At 40.6% G+C, this 23742-nt stretch overlaps 1 protein-coding gene across 2 annotated transcripts; it reads left to right on the top strand.

The window, feature by feature from the left end:
• The first annotated feature begins 1501 nt into the window (after window positions 1–1501).
• On the top strand, window positions 1502–23327 carry LY96 (lymphocyte antigen 96). 2 transcript variants are annotated; one of them, XM_045003080.1, is made up of 5 exons: window positions 1502–1621; window positions 4169–4255; window positions 5598–5726; window positions 7771–7823; window positions 23141–23327. In XM_045003080.1, the coding sequence occupies exons 1-5, from the start codon at window positions 1513–1515 to the stop codon at window positions 23198–23200; spliced, it is 438 nt and encodes a 145-aa protein (XP_044859015.1). In that variant the 5' UTR covers window positions 1502–1512; the 3' UTR covers window positions 23201–23327. The 2 variants fall into 2 exon arrangements, with proteins under 2 accessions (XP_044859015.1, XP_044859014.1); XM_045003079.1 differs by lacking the exon at window positions 23141–23327 and adding an exon at window positions 9726–11503.
• Window positions 23328–23742: the final 415 nt, after the last annotated feature.

Genomic DNA, 23742 nt, shown 5'->3' with positions numbered 1-23742 from the left:
ATCTGGCAGAAATAAAAAGTGCAAAAATTAATGAGATTATAGAAATATTGTAGACATCTGTTTAGCAAATAGTCATTAGAATGCAGTCGATAAGACAGTAAAAGAATCACCTAGCTTCTCAGGTCTCAGAGCCATCCCTCTTTTGAAGACAATAGACATTGGCCTCACACGATTGAGTGTGCTCCATCCTTGGTGACTTGGGTGTTGTCTAGTGGGCTTATTAATGCTCATCTGCATCATATTCCAAATCTCATTTGTAAGCACCAACAATGTGCTTATCATTAAGGAAGACATGAAATAAGGAAAATCTCTGCCCCAAAGAACTTCTAGTATATTGTAAGAGAGAGAAGGCCCAACACAGTGAGAAACACAGAAGAGGGAATAATGTAGAGGTGAGGAGTTTTATTTTCATTTATTTTTTAAATGTTGGTTAACTACTTGTGGGCACTGCAGCAGGGCCCCATGTTTGATGGTCGAGGGGGTCTTTCTTATAAAAATAGCTAGGTCAGTCTCATGCCTCTTATTGATTGTACCATGCATGACATCCTTCTCCTACCCACTCTAATTCCCAGTTATTCAGTACTTGTGCCTGGTGCTCTTTTGCAAAGTGCATTCATTCTTCAGGCAAGAGTACAGGAACAGTAATGATAAATACAAAGAGAGAGACATCAAAAGAGAACGGGGGGGGGGGGGGGAAGGCTAAGAAAATAGCCATGTGTAGAGAACATGCTGCTAAATGATATCAAGTTCATGTGCCTGTAGGCTTTGTCTTCACTAAATTTAATTGTGTTAAACATGATTGTGATGAGTTAGCTGACATGGTCATCTTCTGCATCATGTCAGCTAGTCATGGTCAAGCCTTGTCCCAGCTAGGTTTGACATTGTCATCTAATTAAATTCCTTGGAATTTTATTACAAATACTAAGATTTCCTATTGATGGTAAGCTGTGTGTGAAATATGCTCTTGGAAAATCTTTGGCTAATGTAGCTCAGTAAAAAAGTGAACTTTTTAAAATCAGTTGAATAAAGATTTTTCTAAATTTCTAAATTACACAGCAAAGCTCTCCTCCATGGTAATTATGCTTTGAAATGCTACTTCTGATAAATCAACTACACTTCCTTTTACGTAATTGCGGTAATAATTTATTTAGATTTTTTCAACTTCCCTATTTGGTGTAAAATATTTTCTCTTTCATTATTCATTTGTGGCTTAAAACCACATTGCTAATACAATCTAAAATGTGATCACCTTGGAAAAAAATAATTTCCCCTTCTTCCCATAACTTTATTACAAAAATAGCTGGCATAAATTCAGTAAAATATCAAGTTAAGCGTACAGAGAATTTGAGGAAATGTAACAAAAAAAAACCCCACCCCCCCCACCCAGCAATCATGTGGCTCATGATGACTAAGTCTAACTTTGTTCCTCTTTCCTGAAAACAAAGTGTTCAAGTAAAATATTCACCCAGATAGTACCCCCTTTATTTTCAAAAGGCTTGAAGATATGCAAGCATGTTTCAGCTTGTTTTTTTCATTCTGTTTACTTCTGGATTCACTGAATCACAAGGAAAAAAAGTGCTTTGCAGCTCCTCAGATGTAGAAATATCGTATTCCTTTTGTGGTAAGTAAGTATTTTATTTTCAGTTGTGTCTGCACAAGAATGGATATCCTCTCAGCAAACACTTGTCTTCCTTTCTCTTGTATTTGCTTCTTTGAGGAGTCCAGAAAGATAAAGAAATGACTCACTAGAGATTTAAGAATAATTTTGCTCTTTTTTGGTAGCTTGGATGGTATATTTTTTATAGTATTCTGCAATTTCTGTATGATAGCAATTACACTGTGCATTCATAGATATTACCAGTGCATGTTGGGAAAGGTGTGGGATGGAAGAGTAGTTAGCTTCTGATCAGGACAGTCATGTGTGTTGGTGACTTTGGGAAAACTTAAAAGATAAATTTAAATGTGCTTCTCTAGTGCTGTGGTTAATCAAGTTGGACAAGAAAAGCAACAAATTTACTGTGACAGATTTTCTTAGAACTTGAAGTTTAGCTGAATGGAAAGTAGGAACACTTCATGTGAGTTTCTATTGGCCCTGGAAACTGGTGAAACTGTGGGACAGCTAACTCAGTACAAGTTGAAAAAGAAGTGTGTGTGTGTGGGGGGCAGTTTTCCACTTTGCTCTCAATTGTTCCTCCTCTGTTGCCCCTACTCCTTTGCTGTGGTACATAGGCTCTAATTTAGGCCATGATCTGGCACCGAGTCACCCAAAAGGAACCCCACTGATGTCAACAGAACTCTGTGGGCAGAAGAGTCTGCCCACATGGTGCTTGGTGTAGGATCAGGGCCTTAGACTGTGCATTCCACAGGGCAGGTGTCATGTCTTGTACAGTTCCATACACATCACTCATGTTGTGTTATTAGTAAGAATGAGCTATAACCTAAGACAGAGAGAGAATATTTGCTGTTACAGCTGCTTTGCATTTATGTTCTTTTTGTTAAAATGTTAAAATGTTAAATACCTATGCATAAGCTTTAGGCTCCCTGACAATACAATTTACAATCTCTTAGGAATATCACCCAGCGCGGAGTACAGTAAGAACAGTTAGCATAGCAACCAGTAAATACAACAGTACATTATATCCCAACCTATTCCATATCCTCAGCACTCCCCAGATACTCCATCAGATTACAGTAACGCCTCGCTTAACGCTGTAATTATGTTCCTGAAAAATGCGACTTTAAGTGAAATGATGTTAAGCGAATCCAATTTCCCCATAAGAATTAATGTAAATGGGGGGCATTTAGGTTCCAGGGAAAAATTTTTCACCAGACAAAAAACTATATATTATATAGATATACACACAGTATCAGAGGGGTAGCCGTGTTAGTCTGGATCTGTAAAAGCAGCACAGAATCCTGTGGCACCTTATAGACTAACAGACGTTTTGCAGCATGAGCTTTCGTGGGTGAATACCCACTTCTTCGGATGCAAGACAGTATACGTTTTAAACAATCAATTTAATACGATTCACAGCTATGATGATTATGAAGCTTGGTTGAGGTGGTGAAGTTAGAGGCTGGAAGAGGGAGAGATATTTCCCAGGAAATGCCTTACTGCTAAATGTTGAACTAGCACTCGGCTGAGCCCCCAAGGGTTAACACATTGTTGTTAATGTAGCCTCTCACACAAGGCAGCATGAACACGATGGGGGTGGGGAGACAGCATAGCAGACAGAGACAGACGCACACCTTGTGTGTGGGAAAGAGAGAGAAATGCACACTGCCCCTTTAAGTAAGCTGACCCACTCTTTAGTGAACTTAGGGGAGTGGGGAGCTGATGGGGGGCTGCCAGTCCACCCTGGTTCCAAGCCTCCACCAGCTAGCTGCAACGAGCTGCTCTTCCTGCAAGCAGTGGACAAAGCAGGCGGCTGCCAAATGACGTTAGAAGGGAACACTGCACAACTTTAAATGAGTATGTTCCCTATTTGATCAGCAACGTAACAACAAAAAAACGTTATTCGGGATGACTTTAAGTGAGGAGTTACTGTATGTTTTCATCATGGATAAAATAGTACATCATGTCCTGCAAAGACAATACAAGTAAACTAACCTGACATGATTTCTGTCATTAAAACAAAAGTATTGAACTGGATTCTCTCTAGAGGTGGGGTGGAGATGGAGGTCGGTTGATGACGTCTTATAAAAATGTGAAATAATAGGCTTTCCAACACTGAACAGGCAGTGCATTTTGTACTGTATCCTGTATTTTACACCAACTGCATCTTGTAGAATGTATAAACCATGATACAGTATAATCTACTAAGGTTCCAGTACATTGGAAGCCATGCTAGTGACAACCAAGTTTAAGCACTGTTCTTGCTAGCAGGCTTCCAGTGTGGATGGGGATATTGTTGTCTGACAATCATGTTAATAGCCTCCCTTCAATGATAGTGTGGAAAATGCATGTCTTCAAAACATACATAAATATAGCAGCGTGTGTTTGTAACAAATATCCTCAACCCAATCAATCTACTTTTCTTAATACTTAATTTCAAAGTGGAATGATGTTATTTCTGCCTGTAAGAAGGCATCTAGAAGGATCATTTACAAACATTTTTTGATGGAGAGTGCTATTCATGCTGATTTTATTACATACTTTTTTATTTAGATTCTATGGACGATGCTTTCTTCCTTAGTATCGTACCTTGTTCCTTTAGTGAAAGTCGTTGGAAAGTTACTCTTTTATCGATTCCAAGTAAGTCACTTTTTGTTATTTCCATCAAATTTGGGGGATTAAATTCTGTATTTGCAGGAGGATACGTCACTTCTATCTCTAAACCTCTATCCTAAATGAGAAGGCTATTTAGGGGAAATTTTTCATTATTAAACATGAAAAGATAAATCATGATGATATACAAAGAACCTGATTTTCTAACACATTTATGTAAAGATGTATGCACTAAAATGTGACTCACTTGTGCATGCAATTACCATAATTTTACACACTAATAAAGTAGTTGTGTGTGCAAACAACTGTCCATTTGCTCATGCAGTTACTCAACCATTCATGACTATTGCGCATAAATTAGGCACATAATTGCTCACATACAATTTAGAAAACAATTTAGAAAACTGGGCTCAAAGTATATTTCTGCATTAAATGCCAAACTCAAATCAATCTTCACTATGGTGCCTTAATAATATGAAAAATATTACAAATGCACAACAAAGTTTGGTCCTTAGAACTTACACTTCATAACCGAATAAGTTGGAGTGGCTGTTTATAGGGAAAGAAGAGACTTTTGGCAGATGCTATATGTGCTAGGAGGAGAGTGGAAGTGCCAGGAGAGTGCCTGTTCCTATGTGTCTGAGATTTTCGTCATTCTACCCAAGTCCCTGTCTAAACTAGAAAAATAGATTGCATTTAAAAATGTGTTAGCTAACACATTTAACTCACAATTTTGAATGCTAGTGTGGATAGGATTTAACACCTTTAAAAATGTGTTAGCTCATTGTCATCTACTCAAGGTTCTTCATAGCATGATTCAGTGTCACCCAGCAGTCCCCTCATAGGGGATATATGATCTTGGTGGATCTCTTTGAAGGCAGAGCCCCAATGTAGCAATGTAATTAAGCAAGTGGCTAATTTTAATCAGCTGTAAAGATTGTTAACTTCAATGGAACAACTTGGGTGCATATGTCTAAGTGCTGGAAATGGTTAAAAACTTTCCATATTTCTTTTGGATGGAAAATGGCTTTTCAGTTATAACAGATTTCTTTCAGTGGAAACTCCAATTTTCATTTAATATTTTTTTGTCCAAAAACTTGAAAATTTGCCATTTTAAACTAATTTTTTTCCATTTTTTTTGTTTTCCGACAACACTCTCCAAAAAATCTGAATAATTTTTTTTGTGGGGAGTAAAGAATAATTTTCCAACCAGTAGCCACGTACATAAACATCTTGCTAAGTTGCAGCCTATATGAGTACTAAGCTTAATATTATAGTCACCATTAGTGAGCATGATTCTCACCTCATGTAGGGAGTGAATGTGTTTTGTGGATATTTCATCAGTTTATATTTTTCTTATTTTTAATAGGGAATGATATAATCTTTTTGGAGGGCAGCGTGAATGTATGGTATGATGCTGAAAATATATCAGCATGGAAAAAAGTTATTTGCAGTGGATTTGATGATGACTATTCATTTTGTGGAACTCTGAAGGGAGGTAAGCATAAACTTGAGAGTTCTTCTTTGAAAAACAGGGAACAGAACCCTGCTAGCTACAATCCTGTTTAAACACTGTTGTTGCTAGCAGCAAGGCCGCCGAGAGCGGGTTCAGGTCTCAGTGAAAATTTTTTTTCAGATCCCCCAGCAAGGGCGGATCGGCTAAACAGGGCTGATGAAGCTAGGGAAGCCGGGCTCCGGGCCCCCTTCTGGACTGCCGGGCCCCGGTAATTTGTACCAGCTTCCCCTCCTCTTGTCGGCCCTGGCTAGCAGGTTCATTAGAAAGCTGTTTAACTGACCAGCATGGACAGGGATATTTCTGTGTCTGTGAATAGTTCTAGATGATGATATAAAACCATGCTAACCACAGCCAGGTTTTGCGGGTCCCCTAATTTGGGGGACCTAGAAAAGTAAAGGAGAATTTCTGTCCAGCCTGCCATTGATAGCGCTAGAGACACCACAAATTTCATACCAGCTGGTTGCCTCTAGCTGAGCCAGTGCAACTGCTGAGCAGCCGAAGGGGGCAGCTCAATATCAGTAAAGGCAGCATGATTCAGTAGGCTAAGCAAGGGACTGAGGGCAACTGGCAAGGGACTAATCCTAGTTATAGCACAGACTCTTTTTGGCATTGTTCAAGTCATGCAGGCCAAAGCTTTCAAACTTGAGCACCTAAATTTAGGCAACTAAATCCAGAGGAACAAAGAGTCTGTAGTTCTTTCTCATGTCAATGGGAGCTGCATTTGCTCAGCACCTCTGAATATCGATTTAGGTGCATATATACATACATATGCACCTAAATCGATATTCAGAGGTGCTGAGCAAATATATATATACACACGCACACCATGGTTAAAACTTTTGGCTTTAACCTTCCTGGGCTTCAGTTTCTACATCTGTCAAATGGGGATAATATTGTTTACCTGCCTCACAAAGAATAAATTACATTGTTAACATTTTTAAAATGTCAGGCAAGTCTCAAACTGTGCCAGAACGCACATGCAGACCTAACAGACCCTACGAACTATAACAGCCCCTAGAACCCCAATTTATTTGGACAATTGTCCCTTGTAAACTTCTCTAAATGTTGGTAGCACTACAAAGACCTCAGCACAAGTAGCAGGGCTCCACATCTTCTGTTGGGGGGAACGATGTGACCTAAAGACACCTCATCACACCACACAAACATACACAATTACATGTATTATGGTTAGGGTAATACCAACAATATGCTAGGTACTATCCAAACATATAACATGAGTCATGATGCAGTCTTAGACTCAAAGAACTCAACATACAAGAGTACAAGCAATGAAGGATGAGGTATAAATCATGCAATCAATATTTGCCTTTTAAAAAAAATGAATATCTGCTACTCCCAACGGATCCTCAACCTATTATTTCAGGCTAATCTTTTGAAGGCATCATGGTAGGAGTAGGTTTGGTGGAGGTGAGGGTGGTGGCCTTATGGTTTAATTCAGTTTACCAAGGGGCAGGTGTGACAGAATGTGCAAATATGGTTGTGGGAGAAGCAGATAAATGTGTTGAAATGGCATCATTGGCAGAGCAAAGGGAGCTGGTGATGAAGGTGACAGAGACAAGTAGATTAGTAGAGGGGTCAGAGTTATATAGTGTCAATTAAGTTTTGAATGCATACACTAATGATCTCCAGACCACTGACACAAGCCAGACAAATTTTGCAGTTGCATTCTGTAAATAGAGTAAGAAATAAGGTCTCTATCCAACTCTCTCTGAAGTCAATGGAAATTTAAAAGCAGCAAAGAGTCCTGTGGTACCTTATAGACTAACAGATGTATTGGAACATGAGCTTTCGTGGGTGAATACCCACTTCGTCAGTATGCATGGGTATTCACCCACGAAAGCTCATGCTCCAATACATCTGTTAGTCTATAAGGTACCACAGGACTCTTTGCTGCTTTTACAGATCCAGACTAACACGGCTACCCCTCTAATCCATGGTTTACTTTATCATTGTTAAGGACCAAGAATAAATAACCACTTCTTTTATAACTGTCCCTATTTTTCAGAGACGCTCAATACGACATTTGAAATTGGAGGTTTAAAGATGAAATTGCCAAAGGTACTCTCCAAAGTATATATACTATATGTAATATATTTGTTAAAGATTACAAAAATTTGCAAAATAGCTTGCTTACATGTATACTTCCCCTGAAAATAGTATTGCACCAAAACTGTACAGAACAACTTCCTTACTCAATTTTTGTTTTTTTCCTACCTCAGGAATGACTGTACTTGAGTGGTAGGTGAACTCAAGTTGTCCCTCTATATATAGCTCTCTGAAAACTTTATTTTTAAGAAATAAAATTAGTACAGGTGATATAACAAGTCTAATGCAAGCAAACAAACAAATCATTCTTAACATATTGGAAGGATAAGTGATATTGTGTAAATAAGAAAACAAACTGCCACTATAGGACATTAGAACATAAGAACGGCCATTCTGGGTCAGACCAAAGGTCCATCTAGCCCCAGTATCCTGTCTTCCAACAGTGGCCAATATGTTCCCTATTAACATTTGGTGGTTTACATTAAGTAGGTACCATTCCACCTGTTTCCTTGCCTTCCATCTATAACCATCTCATTCCATCTTTCAGGTTCTCTCCTCTCCTCCCTTACTGCTCGCAAAAATAACGTGCTCTTCCTTGTTCTCTAGATGGCCTCCAAACATGCACACTCCTATTCTTCTCACTTCAGATATTCTCTCTCTTTTCCTCTTCTCCCTATTTCCAGGTCACTTTTCCATGTCTCTTTTTCTCCTCTTCTCCATTTCCAAGGTCCCCTTTGTCACAGAGAGGCAGCGCAGAAGTCCTGGTGACAATACAGTGACCCGCCTACAATACCTTTGTGACCTCCTTTTTGGTCAGGACCTCCAGTTTGAGAAATACCAGGTCTTAAGGGCTTTACAGGTTTACATTTTGTCATTTTAAAATACATATTTATGGTTTGTTAGAACACCATGAAATTTAAGATTTAAATACCTGAAACCATGAAATTCAAGATTTTTAAAATGCTGTGACCATGAAATTTACAAAAATGGATGGTGAATTTGATCTGACCCTAGTTGTTGTGGATCCATTCTTAAGTGACTTAGCCAGCATCACACACAAACTCTGTGGCAGAGGCAGAGAGAAAACTGAGTTCTCCAGTGCAGCACTGAACTGCCTTAACTACAAAACCACCTTTTCTCTTCCAACAGTTCCCTTCCTCATTCACACCTTCCAATTTTTGCACTACATAAGGCAGGCATCCTACAGACAATAGTCTCCTTTACTCACAGACCTGCTCCACCATCAGAGCAGGCCCACCAGTGACCACATGAGACCAGGATCCTGTGCAAAAAATAATATGTGATCATGTAATTAAAGGCTGCATCATAATGCATATGCACAAAAAGGCAATTCACAGGTAATCTTAATTCTTCATTTCCTAACATCTGAGTGCTTGATGATGCAACCTTAATAAAGTTCTTTTAACACAGTGTTTTTTAATGTAATTTCCCAAGTTTTTAAAAAAGTTAACTGAAAAAACAGAAATCTCATCGTACTGACACCCACATTAGTCATCAGCAAGGTTGGAACCTTTAGATCCACCACACAGACCTCTGCCACTTGAGCAAATGAAGTAACCGATAGCAGTAGTAGGTTGCCATTCTCTGTGTGGACCAACACTAGAATGGGTGAGACAGACACTTTGCCAATGAGTTTCACAGCTTTTTGCTGGCAGCAGTGGAGTTTTGAGACTCAAGAATTGGTTTCCATTCCAGGGTCTGGAGGGGAGTGTGTTCTGATGGTTGCATATCTTTCTGTCTCTGTTTTTACCCAAACCTGACTCCTTCTGCCATTGTTAACTCCAGCCTATCCTGTCTCTCCCCTCCTTGGGCTCCTCATCCTAGTCTTCTCCCCCCAAGTTTCTGGGCCGAAAAGTGGCAACAAGATTATGTTTTTTTTTCTCTTTGTTTTAGGGAATATATACCCTTTTTTTAACATTAGTCTCTGGTCCTTCTGAGAAGAACTTGCTCCTGTGTAGCAATGTCACCTTGTTAATAAAATAGGATGGTTAAGGAATTTCTGAATAAGATGATTGTTTCAATTCATCGAGGAACACAAGAACAGCTGCTGCCAGGAACTGGAATTTTATCACTGAAATAATAAACAGACTGATTTTGCATGGGTAAGAATGCAAAATGCACTTTACTGAATGCATAATTATAAGGAAGAGGGATAGTCTCATCCATTCATATACTTGCTATAATCAAATGGCCAGCTAATTTGTGCAAAATTTCTATGTGAAAACTAGGTACAAATGCATACTGTTTAATCTACAGAATGACCCTGAAATGGTGTTGTAGTTACAACTGTATTTCAATTCTACCCCTTGTGTTATGCAGAATGTGTGCTGAGGCTTAGACCTGCTGTGGGGCCGTGTTTCAGTGAAAGAGACTGCTCACCCTGCACTAGCAGTGAGGTTCCATGCTAACTGGTGAAATTACTGAGAGCTGGGTTAAGTGATGGGACATGGCAAAGGTTGCAGTAGAGAGACAGGTGGTTGCAGAGAAAGTGACAGCACAGCAGCCAATGGCAGCGGAGTGAAGGATGGCACAGCAGTGGTAGTGGGCAGCAATGAAGAGTGAATAGCAGTGGTGGAATTAGCCACTAGGCTAATGGGGTCCGAGCCCAGGGGCCCCGCCAATTGGGGGGGCCCCTGCAAAAATGTGCACCCCCGACCTGCTCCGCCTGGCCCTTCTACCAGGGAGTGGGGTCTGGACATGGAGCTTGCTCTTCTCCATCTCCTGGTCACTCCTGCCAGGGAGTGGGGTTGGGGCGTGGGGACTTGCCTTGTGCTCCCCGCCCATCTGGCGCTCCTGCTGGGGATCAGGGGAAGCCCCCACACCCTGACTCCACTCCCTGGCAGGAGTGCTGGGTGGGAGGAGCAGGTCAGGATGCAGGGCCACTCATTCTTCCGGGGGCCACCAAATGGCCGGGGCCCCTGTTGGCCTGGTGGCTAATCCACCACTGCATGTACTACTATATCTTTTGTGGTTAAGTTCCACAGGTCATCTTGCCTTCTGTATTTTCACAATAAATAGTTTAGGGCTAACTCCTGCAGATTGAAGTCAGACAAGATCACTACTGACTTTGATGGGAACTTTGCTGGAGTAAGGACTAGAGGATTTTGTCCAAGGATTTGGATTTCAGTTCACCTTAAAGTTGCTTGATGATTCTACCTCACATAGTGATCCTTAGGAAATTAACAGGAACATTGTCTCAAAATACAATATGATTTGGAAGTTTCCTCTCTGCACAGTCCGATACCAGGCTTTTGTTAGGGTAGATTCTCAGTCAGATGTTTCCTAATGAGTTAACGTTGGGGATTTTGAGCACATATTTTGTGGAACAATAGAAAATTCTGTGTTAAAGCAGTAAACTGATTAATAGCCACTAGGCTGTGCTGTATCTCACAGATTACTTTCAAACCCTTGCTGACTATTACATAAACTATCAGGAGATAGACGAGCAGAATTAAAGTTTTTACTTTTAGCTTACAGTGGGCGGTCAGTATTTCAAACTGGGTGCCAAAAAAATCATTTTGGCACAATTGTAACCACTCCATTTAGAAATTGGGCCCTGTCATAAATAAACAGATCAGGGTTAAGGTCTCTTTTACCTGTAAAGGGTTAACATGCAGTACCTGATGACCACCTGACCAGAGGACCAATCAAGGAACAGGATTATTTTCAAATCTCTGTGGAGGGAAGCCTTTGTCTGTGTTCTTTGTGAGAGCTCTCTTTGGATCTAAGAGAGGACAGTCATGTCTCCAAGTTCTCCTGGAGTAGTTTCTACTATTTAATAGTGAGTATTAATTAGAAAGGCGAATTAGTCTTATAATTTGATTTCTACATTTGCAATTGTGTGTTTTGCTAAAGGAAATTCTTTATTCCTGGTTGCTGTTACTTTGCTTTCACTGAGAAAGAAAGGGGGAGGGGAGGATTCTCTCCAGAGATTGATAAGTTTAGACCCTGTATGGTTCTATCTTGGATTACAGAGACAAATTACTTTCTTTTTATTCTTTAATAAATTCTTTTCTATTAAGGACTTGTTTGGTCTTTCCTTGGGTGGATTCTCAGGGAAAGAGAAGGGGGAGGTATCCCTCTGTAGTTAGATCCCGGTATCTCTCCTAGGAAAAGGGAGGGGGGAGGAAGCAGGGGGAATGGTTTATTTCTCCTGGGTGTAAGAACTCCATGGATTTGGGGCTCTTGGAATCCCCTAGGATTTTGGGGAAGGACTGTGTCTCAATCCACATATCTGATTGAGTGGTGGCAGCTTACTAGATCTAAACTAGGATTTTAGTTTAGAGGGAAACCAAGTCAGGTCCCCACATTGGAGCCCAACAGCTCCAAGTGGGGGTGAGACCTATGACAGGCCCCAGTAAATTTTAGCTGGGAAATCTGAAACAAAAGTCACAAAGAATCATTAGACAGTGTAACAAACAGAGGTGACGGACTGATTGAGGCAAGACGTCATAATTACTTCAGAGCTGTAATGATGAAGTATTTATGCTTGCATTAAATTCTGCAGACACTAACAGATGTGTACAAGCAGTTCTTATTTTAGGTTTGAATAGAGCTATTGGATATTAAAGTTGGTTTCCTTTGAATTTATTCTATAAACAAAAAAAAAGGAGTCAGAAAATTTGGCAATTGATTTCTGCTTTATTATATTTGTTTATCTTCATTTTGAACTTTACAGTTTGCCCTTATGAATGTTTCTAGTGACGATCTGAAATCTAATACTAAAGTCACAAAAGTGTTCAGGAACCATTGTCACTGAAACTGTTTTGAGGATTATTTATTTTATCTCAAGGCAGTTTTGCTTATTCTCGGAATGTTTTCAGATACTAAAAAAATAATTTAGAATGAATATGTTCTGATCATTAATGTAGTACATATCCAAAAGTTGACAGAAGCTAATAAGTGATGGGAAATAAATAAAGATATTTACACATCCATTTTTTGTTAGCTTATGTGGTTAATACCTTGTAGATGTTGGAGCTTTGTAGTACAGATCTGTGGAAACACATACGAACATAAGAATGGCCATACTGGGTCAGACCAAAGGTATCCTGTCTACTGACCAATATTAGGTGTCCCAGAAGGAGTGAACCTAACAGGTAATGATCAAGTGATCTCTCTCCTGCCATCCATCTCCACCCTCTGACAAACAGAGGCTAGGGACACCATTCCCTACCCCTCCTGGCTAATAGCCATTAATGGACTTAACCTCCATGAATTTATCTAGTTCTCTTTTAAACCCTATTTTAGTCCTAGCTTTCATAACCTCCTCAGGCAAGGAGTTCCACAGGTTGACTGTGCGCTGTGTGAAGAAGAACTTCCTTTTATTTGTTTTAAACCTGCTGCCCATTAATTTCATTTGGTGACCCCCTAGTTCTTATATTATAGGAACAAGTAAATAACTTTTCCTTATTCACTTTCTCCACACCATTCATGATTTTATAAACCTCTATCATATCCACCCTTAGTCTCCTCTTTTCCAAGCTGAAAAGTCCTAGCTTCTTTAATCTCCCCTCATATGGGATCCATTCCAAACCCCTAATCATTTTAGTTGCCCTTCTCTGAACCTTTTCTAATGCCAGTATATCTTTTTTGAGATGAGGAGACCACATCTGTACGCAGTATTCAAGATGTGGGGATACCATGGATTTAAATAAGGGCAATAAGATATTCTCCGTCTTATTCTCTATCCCTTTTTGAATGAATAAGTTGAATAAGATTAGTCGTAGGACTGATCCTTGGGGAACACCATTAGTTACCCCTCTCCATTCTGAAAATTTACCATGTATTCCTACCCTTTGTTCCCTGTCTTTTAACCAGTTCTCAATCCATGAAAGGATCTTCCCTCTTATCCCAATACAACTTAATTTACATAAGAGCCTTTGTTGAGGGACCTTGTCAAAGGCTTTCTGGAAATCTAAGTACATTATATTCACTGGATCCCCCTTGTCCACATGTTTGTTGACCCCTTCAAAGAACTATAATAGATTAGTAAGACATGATTTCACTTTACAGAAACCATGTTGACTTTTGCCCAACAATTTATGTTCTTCTATGTGTCTGACAATTTTATTCTTTACTATTGTTTCAACTAATTTGCCTGGTACTGACGTTAGACTTACTGGTCTGTAATTGCCGGGATCACCCCTAGATCCCTTTTAAAATATTGACGTTACATTAGCTATCTTCCAGTCATTCGGTACAGAAGGCCATTTAAAGGACAGGTTTAGTTAATAGTTCTGCAATTTCACATTTGAGTTCTTTCAGAACTCTTGGGTGAATGCCATCTGGTCCCGGTGATTTGTTACTGTTAAGTTTATCAATTAATTCCAAAACCTCCTCTAGTGACACTTCAATCTGTGACAATTCCTCAGATTTGTCACCTACAAAGGACGGCTCAGGTTTGGGAATCTCCCTAACATCCCCAGCCATGAAGACTGAAGCAAAGAATTCATTTAGTTTCTCTGCAATGACTTTATCATCTGTAAGTGCTCCTTTTGTATCTCGATCATCCAGGAGGTCTGTAGCTGAATGCTTATGATTATATATGCTAACAGACAGAATCCTCAATATATGCAGAATACTTGAGCCCCCAACTGGTAAATAAGACACATTGGAGACCTTTCTAAGAAATTTTCAAGGTATCTTAAGTATATGATCAAAAATTGCTAGCTATTGTATCACTGATGTCTACATAGATCCATGTCCTTATTTTTGAGTTTTATCGTTACACTATGGGCCAAATTCTGTCTTCAGTTGCACCTGAGTTACCCTGAAGTTATAAATGACATCCATATAGGGTTCATGGCATAAATGAGGGCAGAATTTGGTCCTGCATAACTTAGTGTATGTCTACATTACAACTGCTATAGTGGCACAGCTATGGTCTCGCAGCTGCGCTGCTGTCAACACCATACTGTTGATGTTTCCTACATCGACATAAAGGATTTTTCCATTGTTGTAGTTAATCCACCTCTCCAAGAATTTTTCCATTGACCTAACTTTGTCTATACTAGGGGTTAGGTCAACCTAATTACAGCACTCAGGGTGCAAAATTTTAACAGTCCTGAATGACATAGCTAGGTTAATCAAATTTTTAAGTGTAGACCAGGCCTTCTACTATTTTGATACACTCTGTGGTCCAAATCATGCCCTTGCTCCTCTCTAGAGTGCTAGGATGCAGAGCTCATAGACTTGAAGGCCAGAAGGGATCATCATGATCATTAGTCTGACTTCCTGTACATCACAGGTCATAGAACTTCACCCCCACACTCTTGTAATAGGCCTGTAACTGCTATCTGAGTTACTGAAGTCTTCAAACCTTGATTTAAAGACTTCAACTTACACATACTCCACCATTTACTGTAGTTCAAAAGAGCCAGTAACCTGTGCCCCATGCTACAGAAAAAGGCAAAACCCACTCAGGGTTTCTGCCAGTCTGATGTGGGGAGAAATTCTTTCCTGCCCCCAGATATGGTGATCAGTTAGACCCTGAGCATGTGGACAAGACCCACCAGCCAGATACCTGCGAAAGAACTCTCTGTAGTAACTCAGAGCCCTCCCCCTCTAGTGTCCCATCTCCCGCCATTGAAGATATTTGCTAATAGCAGTTGCAGATGGGCCATATGCCATTGTGGGCAATCTCAACACAACTTCTCCTCCATAAACTTATCAACTTAGTTTTTTTTACACCCACTGCTCCCCTTGGAATACTGTTCCAGAACTTCTCTCCTCTGATGGTTAGAAACCTCGGTCTAACTCCAAGCCTAAACTTGCCAGTTTATATCCATTTGTTCTTGTGCCAACGTTGGCCCTTAATTTAAATAGCTCCTCTCCCTCCCTGGTGTTTATCCTACTAATGTATTTATAGAGAGGAATCATATCTCCCTTCATCCTTTGTTTTGTTAGGATAAACAAGCCAGGTTCCTTAATTCTCCTTTTGTAAAGCAGGTTCTCCATTCCTCTGATGATGCAAATAGCCATTCTTTGCACCTGTTCTAGTTTGAATTCATCTTTCTTAAACCTGGGAGTCCAGAATTGCACACAGGATTCCAGATGAGGTCTCACCAGTGCCTTGAACAATGGTAATAACACCTCCCTACCTTTACTGGCAATAGCTTGCCTGATGCATCCTAGGATTACATTAGCCTTTTTCATGGCCATATCATATTGGCAGCTCATAGTCATCCTGTGATTGACCAAAACACTCTGGTCTTTCTCCTCCTCTGTCACTTCCAACTGGTACATCCCCAGCCTATAGCAAAATTTCTTGTCATTAGTCTCTAAGTGCTTGACCTTGCACTATTAAATTTCACCCCATTTCTCTTACTCCAATTCTCAAGATAATTAAAATCTTCTTGTATGATATTCCTGTCCTCCTCCGTATTGGCTATATCTCCCAATTTTGTGTCATCTGCAAATTTTATTGGCGCACTCCCACCTTTTTGTGCCAAAGTAATTAATGAAAATGCTAAATGAGATGGGTCCCAAGACTAAGCTCCTTGAGGAGCTCCACTAGTAACCTCCCTCCAGCCTGACAGGTCACCTTTCTGCATTACCTATTGTAGTCTCCCCTTTAACCAGTTCTTTACCCACCTTTTGATTCTCATATTAATCCCCATATTCTCCAATTTAACTAATAGTTTCCCCATGTGGAATTGTTGCAAATGCTTTACTGAAATCCAGGTAGACTAGATCTACTGCATTTCCTTTGTCTAGAAAATTGGTTATCTTCTCAAAGAAAGAGATCAAGTTGGTTTGGCATGATCTACCTTTTGTAAAACTGTTGTATATTATCCCAGTTAACATTTACCCCTATGTCCTTAACTACTCTCTCTTTCAAAATTTGTTCTAAGACTTTGCATACAACTGAGGTAAAATTAACTGGCCTGTAGTTTCCTGGATCACTTTTTTTCCTTTCTTAAATATAGGCACTACATTTGCAATTCTCCAGTTATAGGGTATGACCCCCCAAGTTTATGGATTAATTAAAAATCCTTGCTATTGGGCTTGCAATTTATGCAATAGTTCCTTTAATATTCTGGGCTGGGGATTATCCATGCCCCCCAGTTTGGTCTCATTAGACCAGCGGTTTTAAAACTGTGGGTCAGGACTCCAAAGTGGGTCACAACCCCATTTTAATGGGGTCACCAGGGCTGGCTTAGACTTGCTGGGGCCCAGGACTGAAGCCCAAGCCCCACCGCCTGGGGCTGAAGCCTGAGGGCTTCAGTCTTGGGTGGTAGGGTTCAGGTTATAGGTTCCCTGCCTGGTGCTGATACCCTTGGGCTTCAGCTTTGGCTCCTGCACCTAGGGTGGTGGGGCCGAGGCGGGCTCAGGCTTTGGTCCCTCCTCCTGGGGTCATGTAGTAATTTTTGTTGTCAGAAGGGGGTCAAAATGCAATCAAGTTTGAGAACCCCTGCATTAGACTGTTTGAGTTTGGCTTCTGCCTTGGATGTGGTAATTTCTACTGCTGGAAGTAAGGAGTGGGGTCCTGAGAGATTCTGCCACAGCAGATGAAGAAAGAATGCTGAAGGGAGCATTCTTTAGTGTGCTTTTTACTGCTGGTGGTGCAAGGTGCAGCATGTGCTCACTGCATTGTCTGCTGCCAGATGCATCCCCTGTAAAGTGCTGTGGATACAACAGTGGGCCCTCTTTCACAGAACTGGGGACTCTTAGGGCAGGTCTACAGTACAGGGTTAAGTCGACCTAAGTTACGCAACTCCAGCTACGTGAATAACATAGCTGGAGTCGATGTACCTTAGGTCGACTTATTGTGGTATCTACACTGTGCTGAGTCTATGGGAGAAACTTTCCTATCAACTTGCCTTATGCTTCTTGTTCCGGTGGAGTATTGGAGTCGATGGGAGAGCAATAGGTGGTCAATTTAGCAGATTTTCACTAGACCTGCTAATTGACCCCTTGTGGATCGATCACCACAGCGTTGAGCCATGGTAAGTGGAGACAAGCCCTTAGCAGCAACGTTCTGCCCAGCCTCTGCATGGGTGGCAAGAGATGACCTGCCCCCTAACCTGCATGCACAAGACTAGACAGAATTTAGCTTGTTTGTTTATCTATATAAAAACTTAAAAATATAAGGTAAAATTTGTAAAATATAAGGTAAAATTTTGGGTTAAAAAAAGGGCTCTGCATTGTAAAAAACAAACACACAGGCATATATTAATGTAATTCATTTTAAAAGGTAGAACACAAATGCTACAGAAGATGTATATGTCATATGTAACTTTAACACTAGCATTTTGGCTTTCTTAGAGTCAGTTGTTTAAATATTTCTGTTTGCTTTGTTTTCTCTTACAAAAAGTAGAGCTGTTGATGAATTGCAGTTAACTCACGTGATTAACTCAAAAAAATTAATCACGATTAATCGTACTGTTAAAAAATAGAATACAAATTGAAATTTATTAAATATTTTTGATGTTTTTCTACATTTTCAAATATATCTATTTCAATTACAACACAGAATACAAAATGTACGGTGCTCACTTTATATTATTTTTTATTACAAATATTTCCCCTGTAAAAATGATAAAATAAATAGTATTTTTCAATTCACCTCATACAAGTACTGTAGTGCAATCTCTTTATCATGAAAGTGCAACCTGCAAATGTATTTTTTGTTACATACTGCACTCAAAAAAACAAAACAATGTAAAACTTTAGAGCCTACAAGTCCACTCAGTCCTACTTCTTGTTCAGCCAATTGCTAAGAGAAACAAATTTGTTTACATTTATGGGAAATAATGCTGCCCACTTCTTAATTACAATGTCACCTGAAAGTGAGAACAGGCATCTGCATGGCACTGTTGTAGCTGGTGTTGCAAGATATTTACATGCCAGATGTGCTAAAGTTTCATATGCCTTTTCATACTTCGACCATCATTCCAGAGGACATGCTTCCATGCCGATGATGCTCGTTAAAAAAATAATGTGCTAATTAAATTTGTGATTGAACTGCTTGGGGGAGAATTGTATGTCTCCTGCTCTCTTTTACCCTCATTCTACTATATATTTCATGTTATAGCTGTCTTGGATGATGACCCAGCACATGTTCGTTTTAAGAACACTTTCAATGCAAATTTGACAAAATGCAAAGAAGATACCAATGTGAAATTTCTAAAGATAGCTACAGCACTCGACCCAAGGTTTAAGAATCTGAAGTGCCTTCCAAAATCTGGAATGATGGTTGAAGCACCATATGGCATGTAAATATCTTGCGACGCTGGCTACAAAAGTGCCATGCAAATGCCTGTTTTCACTTTCAGGTGACATTGTAAACAAGAAGCAGGCAGCATTATCTTCTGCAAATGTAAGCAAACTTGTTTGTCTTAGCGATTGGCTGAACAAGAAGTAGGACTGAGTGGACTTGTAGGCTCTAAAGTTTTACATTATTTTATTTTTGAATGCGGGTTTTTTTTTGTTATATACAAATGTAGAATTAAGTTCAACTTCCATGATAAAGAGATTGCACTACAGTACTTGTATTAGGTGAATTGAAAAATACTATTTCTTTTGTTTTTTACGGTGCAAATATTTGTAATAAAAATAAATATAAAGTGAGCACTGTACACTTTGTATTCTGTGTTGTAATTGAAATCAATATATTTGAAAATGTAGAAAACATCCAAAATATTTAAATAAATTATATTCTATTGTTGTTAAATTGCGATTAATTTTTTTAATCGCCCGACAGCCCTAACAAAAAGTTTTTCTCTATTAGATAGTGTAGGTCTGGCTTGACATGAGCCCTAACAGAAAATACTCTCAGAATCTCATCATTTAACTTACTCCCTTTTTAAGCTTTCTGGTCTTCAAAGCGCCACATTAGGGGCCCAATGGAAGTCTGTTCCAGTTAGGCTTAGGTGAACTTGTTCAGACCAACTACAAACCAATCTGAAGTCTTTCCTGTCCTTCAGCTTAGAGGTTCTGAAAACTTTGGTCAAGTTTTTTTTTCTTTTTCTTGTCCTCTTCATGTCCTGGCTTTTTTTTGGACCAGAAATTGAATTGTGCAAATTCTATGAATAAAAGCTAAGGCAGGTGAGGTAATATCTTTTATTGGACTGACTTCTGTTGGGGAAAGATACAAGCTTTTGAGCTACCCAGGTCTGGGGAAGGAAATCAGAGTGTCTGCGCTAAATGCAAGTTGGGACAGATTAAGTATAAGGGGTAATGCATGTTGTAGGAAGCCTCTTGAAATAAACTGGGCAACTGAGGGTTAGATATTATGCAAATTGCATTTGAAGTGTGCAATTAAGGGTTATCAGGCTGTGAGGTGTGTTACAAGTTGTTGTAATGAGCCATAAAACCAGTGTCCCTATTGAGTCCATTTTTTTAGTGTTTAATAGAGTTATGAATTTAAGTTCCCAGGCTCATCTTTTGAAGGTGTTGTGCAGGTTGTATTTCAGGACAAGTACTGAGAGATTACATATAGAATGACTGTTTGTGAAAAGTTAGGGTGAACAGATAGCAAGTGTGAAAAATCAGGACAGGGGTGGGCGGAATAGGTGCCTATATAAGAAAAAGCCCCAAATATCAGGACTGTCCGTGTAAAATTGGGCCATCTGATCACCCTAAAAGTGTTTGCCTCTGGGTGATATGGTGTTTGAGTCTTCTATCACTTCTGTGTGTGAGTTCATTCAAGAGCATACTGATTGTCTCATTTCACCCACTAGTTGTTATTGGGGTATTTGATGCATTGAATGAGGTATACTATATGTTGTGATAAGCATGTGTAGGACCTGTGAATGTTGAAAAGTGACTTGTGGGGGGCTAAGTTCCCTCTAAGCTGCGCAGCTGTACAGGTGGGCAGATGCACTCTTCCCCTGGCTCGGCCTAGCCCAGCCCAACCCCGCCGAAGGTGCCATGGCTGGGGAGAGGTGCCCCTCGCCTGGCCCATCCCAGGCCCGCTGGAGCTGCCGCAGCTGGGGAGAGGCACAGGCGCCCCTTCCCTGGCCCGACTGAGCCCGCCGGAGCTGCCATGGCCGGGGAGAGGCACCCCTCTCTCAGCCCAGCCCCGCTGGAGTTGCTGTGGCTGGGGAGAAGTGCCTCTTCCCCAGCCTCAGCCTGCTGGAGCTGCCGTGGCTTGGGACAGGTGCCTCTCCCTTGGCCTAGCCCAACCAGAGCTGCTGTGGCTGGGGGGAGGTGACTCTCACCAGTCCCCGAGCTGCTGCAGCGAGAGAGGGCTGAGGGGAGTCTTTTCTACCCACCACAGCCCTGAGGCAGCTTGCACACCAAACCTCTCATCCCTGGCCCCACCCCAGAGCCCTCACTCCCCCCAGCCAGAGCCCTCACACCCCCTCCCCCAGCTCTGAGCCCCCTCCCTCACCTCTCATCCCCGGCCCCATCCCAGAGCCTTCACCCCCAGCCAAAGCTCGCACCCCAACTCTCCTCCCTAGCCGTGAGCCCAGTCCCGTCTTTCCCTTTCCCCACCCATAGCCTGCACCCCTAGCCAGAGCCCTCACCCCTCCAAATCCCAACCCTCTGCCCCATTCCTGAGTCCCCTCCCTCACTCCAAACCCCTTAGCTCCACCCATGCCACACATCACCTCAGCTCCACCCATGCCACACATCACCTCCATATTGGTGCCCATTACAAAATTCATTTTGCACATGGATATAAAAGTTAGAGGGAACACTGGTGGGGGGTATTTATCATGAAGCATTGGAGATATGTCTTCAGGTTTCACATCTGTTGTTCTGGTAGGGTCTGGTGTCACTTTGAGTAGGTCTGTCCTGGTCTGTGCAGAGTTTGCTTCTGATGGTGAGTTTGGAAAAATTGGGGGGTTGTTTGAAGCCCAGAAAGGGGGTTCTGGAAAGATTTTTTTCGGGATGTGGTCCCCATCAAATATGGGTTGAAATTGTTTGATAATACTCTATATGGGATCCAGTGTAAAAAAACACTGTATAGAGTATATTTCTGGCACGAATGTAAACATTAAGAGCCCTAGATCCCATGAGACACTCTTTATTGCCAAGGGTTCTAGCATAGTTTTGCAGATCCCAAAGATTTGGTATAGAGAAGGTAAGGATACGTTTTTTGGGTGTTTATCTGAACAGAACCTCTAAATTCATCACAGATCTTTCTTTCTCATTACTATTGCTTTTTAAGCAGCTGTCAGGATTTACTGCAGATGGAAAAATAGCTTTCCTTCACCCCCTCACCCTCTGTTGCCAAATATGTAATTAGCTAAGAAGCAGTTCCTGTAAAATTGTTTTTCATTAAGCACATACACGCTTTGAAATGTGCATTAAGGTTCCATACCAATCCAGCAAAACACTTAAGCACATCAGTAACTTTAAACCTGTGTGTAGTCCTGTAGGCCACAATGGTGTACACGTGTGCTTAAATGGTGGATCAGGGCCTAACATACTTTGTGATACACAAACAAACAAAAAGCCTAACAATCATGACTGTCTTGATACAACACCATGTTTCCAGGGCTGGACTGGAAGGTACAAGCATCCTAAATACTCCAGTCATACTGCCCATTCAATTTACCACATCAAACACACACACACCTATATACATATTCACACACACACACATCACACTAAGTGGTTCAATCCTCCTCTTTCAATGACAATTACTTGTAATGTATATAGGTAACTGCAGGAGACTAATACTTAATTTCAGGAAAGATATTAGGGGCTCTATCCTAGGCTTTGTCTACACAAGAAAGGGTTTGCCAGTATAAATATACTGGTATAGCTCTAGTAGCAAACTCTCCTAGTGGAGACAGCTTATATTGGCAAAAGAGTTTGTTTTCCAGTATAATTTATACCAGTTCCATGAATTAAATATGCTATTGTGACTGTCTAAACCTCTGTGTTCATCCCTTTTACAGGATTATGATAAATTTTGTACAAAGTATGCCGTGTGAGGTATCATTTGAAAACACATATTTTGCTGATCATTATTGTCCTGGTAAAATATGTGTGGCAACATTGTATGTAAGTGTATAAGATTCCTTTGTATGGTATTGCTCTGACATGCTCCAAGTCTGGAAAGCAGCCACAAACCAATTCCTCAGAGATAAAAGGCAAGCTGACACTTCAGCCTGATGTCAACAAAATCAAGTGGACCACCACCTGGTTAAGTGGCCACTCTTTGGCAGGGTCTAGGCGAAAAATCTACATCTTGACAAAGAAACAACTTGGGGTTCCTGTCCCATTTCTGTCTCCTGAACCCCAGATGGGGATGCTTCTTGAAGAAGAGAAAACTATAAGAAGGGAGAGCAAATGCCTCAAAGGATTTCTCTCTTTCTTTCTACCCATGGCATCCACTTTACCTGAAGAACAAAGGAAGCAGCATTGGACTGGGGGGAAGAATCCTGACTGAAAGAATCTGCCAGTAAGACTGTTGAAGCATGTGATGAGAGACCTTTGCTTTGAATTCACTCTAAGTTGTTAAGTTAGGCATTTGTTACATTTTATTTTTATTTGTTTTGTAACCACTTCTGACTTTTATGCCTTATTACTTATACTCACTTAAAATCTATCTTTTGTAGTTAATAAACTTGTTTTATTGTTTTATCCAAACTAGTGTGTTTAAATTGAAGTGTTTGGGAAACTATTTGAAATAACAGGATTTGTGGATATCATTTTTTATTCATATAATGATGGATTTTATATGAGCTTATATTGTCCAGCTGGGTGGTGGGCAGCATAAGACAAACATTCTAGGGAAAGTCTGGGACTGGGAGTTTGCTGGTGTTGCCCTGCAGTGTAATTCAAGAGTGGCTGACAGCAGCAATCATACACTTATAACTGAGAGTAACTTACATGCTGGAGGTTGTGTGTGAGCGGACCGGGAGTGATAAAGCAGTGTAAAGGGCACCCCAGACTGGAGAACTGAGGGGACACAGCTACCCATCAGTCCAGATTGTACCCTGGGCAT

Source organism: Mauremys mutica, chromosome 2 (assembly GCF_020497125.1).
Source record: "Mauremys mutica isolate MM-2020 ecotype Southern chromosome 2, ASM2049712v1, whole genome shotgun sequence".
NCBI classification, from domain to species: domain Eukaryota; kingdom Metazoa; phylum Chordata; order Testudines; family Geoemydidae; genus Mauremys; species Mauremys mutica.
This window is presented reverse-complemented; position numbering and strand designations above follow the sequence as displayed.

Bases quoted from the DNA above. Each gene is read 5' to 3' on its own strand.
- LY96 (XM_045003079.1), top strand. From the start codon at position 1,513: ATGTTTCAGCTTGTTTTTTTCATTCTGTTTACTTCTGGATTCACTGAA. The intron at 4,256-5,597 runs GTAAGTCACTTT...TATTTTTAATAG, and splicing joins TACTCTTTTATCGATTCCAA to GGAATGATATAATCTTTTTG. The intron at 5,727-7,770 runs GTAAGCATAAAC...CCTATTTTTCAG, and splicing joins TTGTGGAACTCTGAAGGGAG to AGACGCTCAATACGACATTT.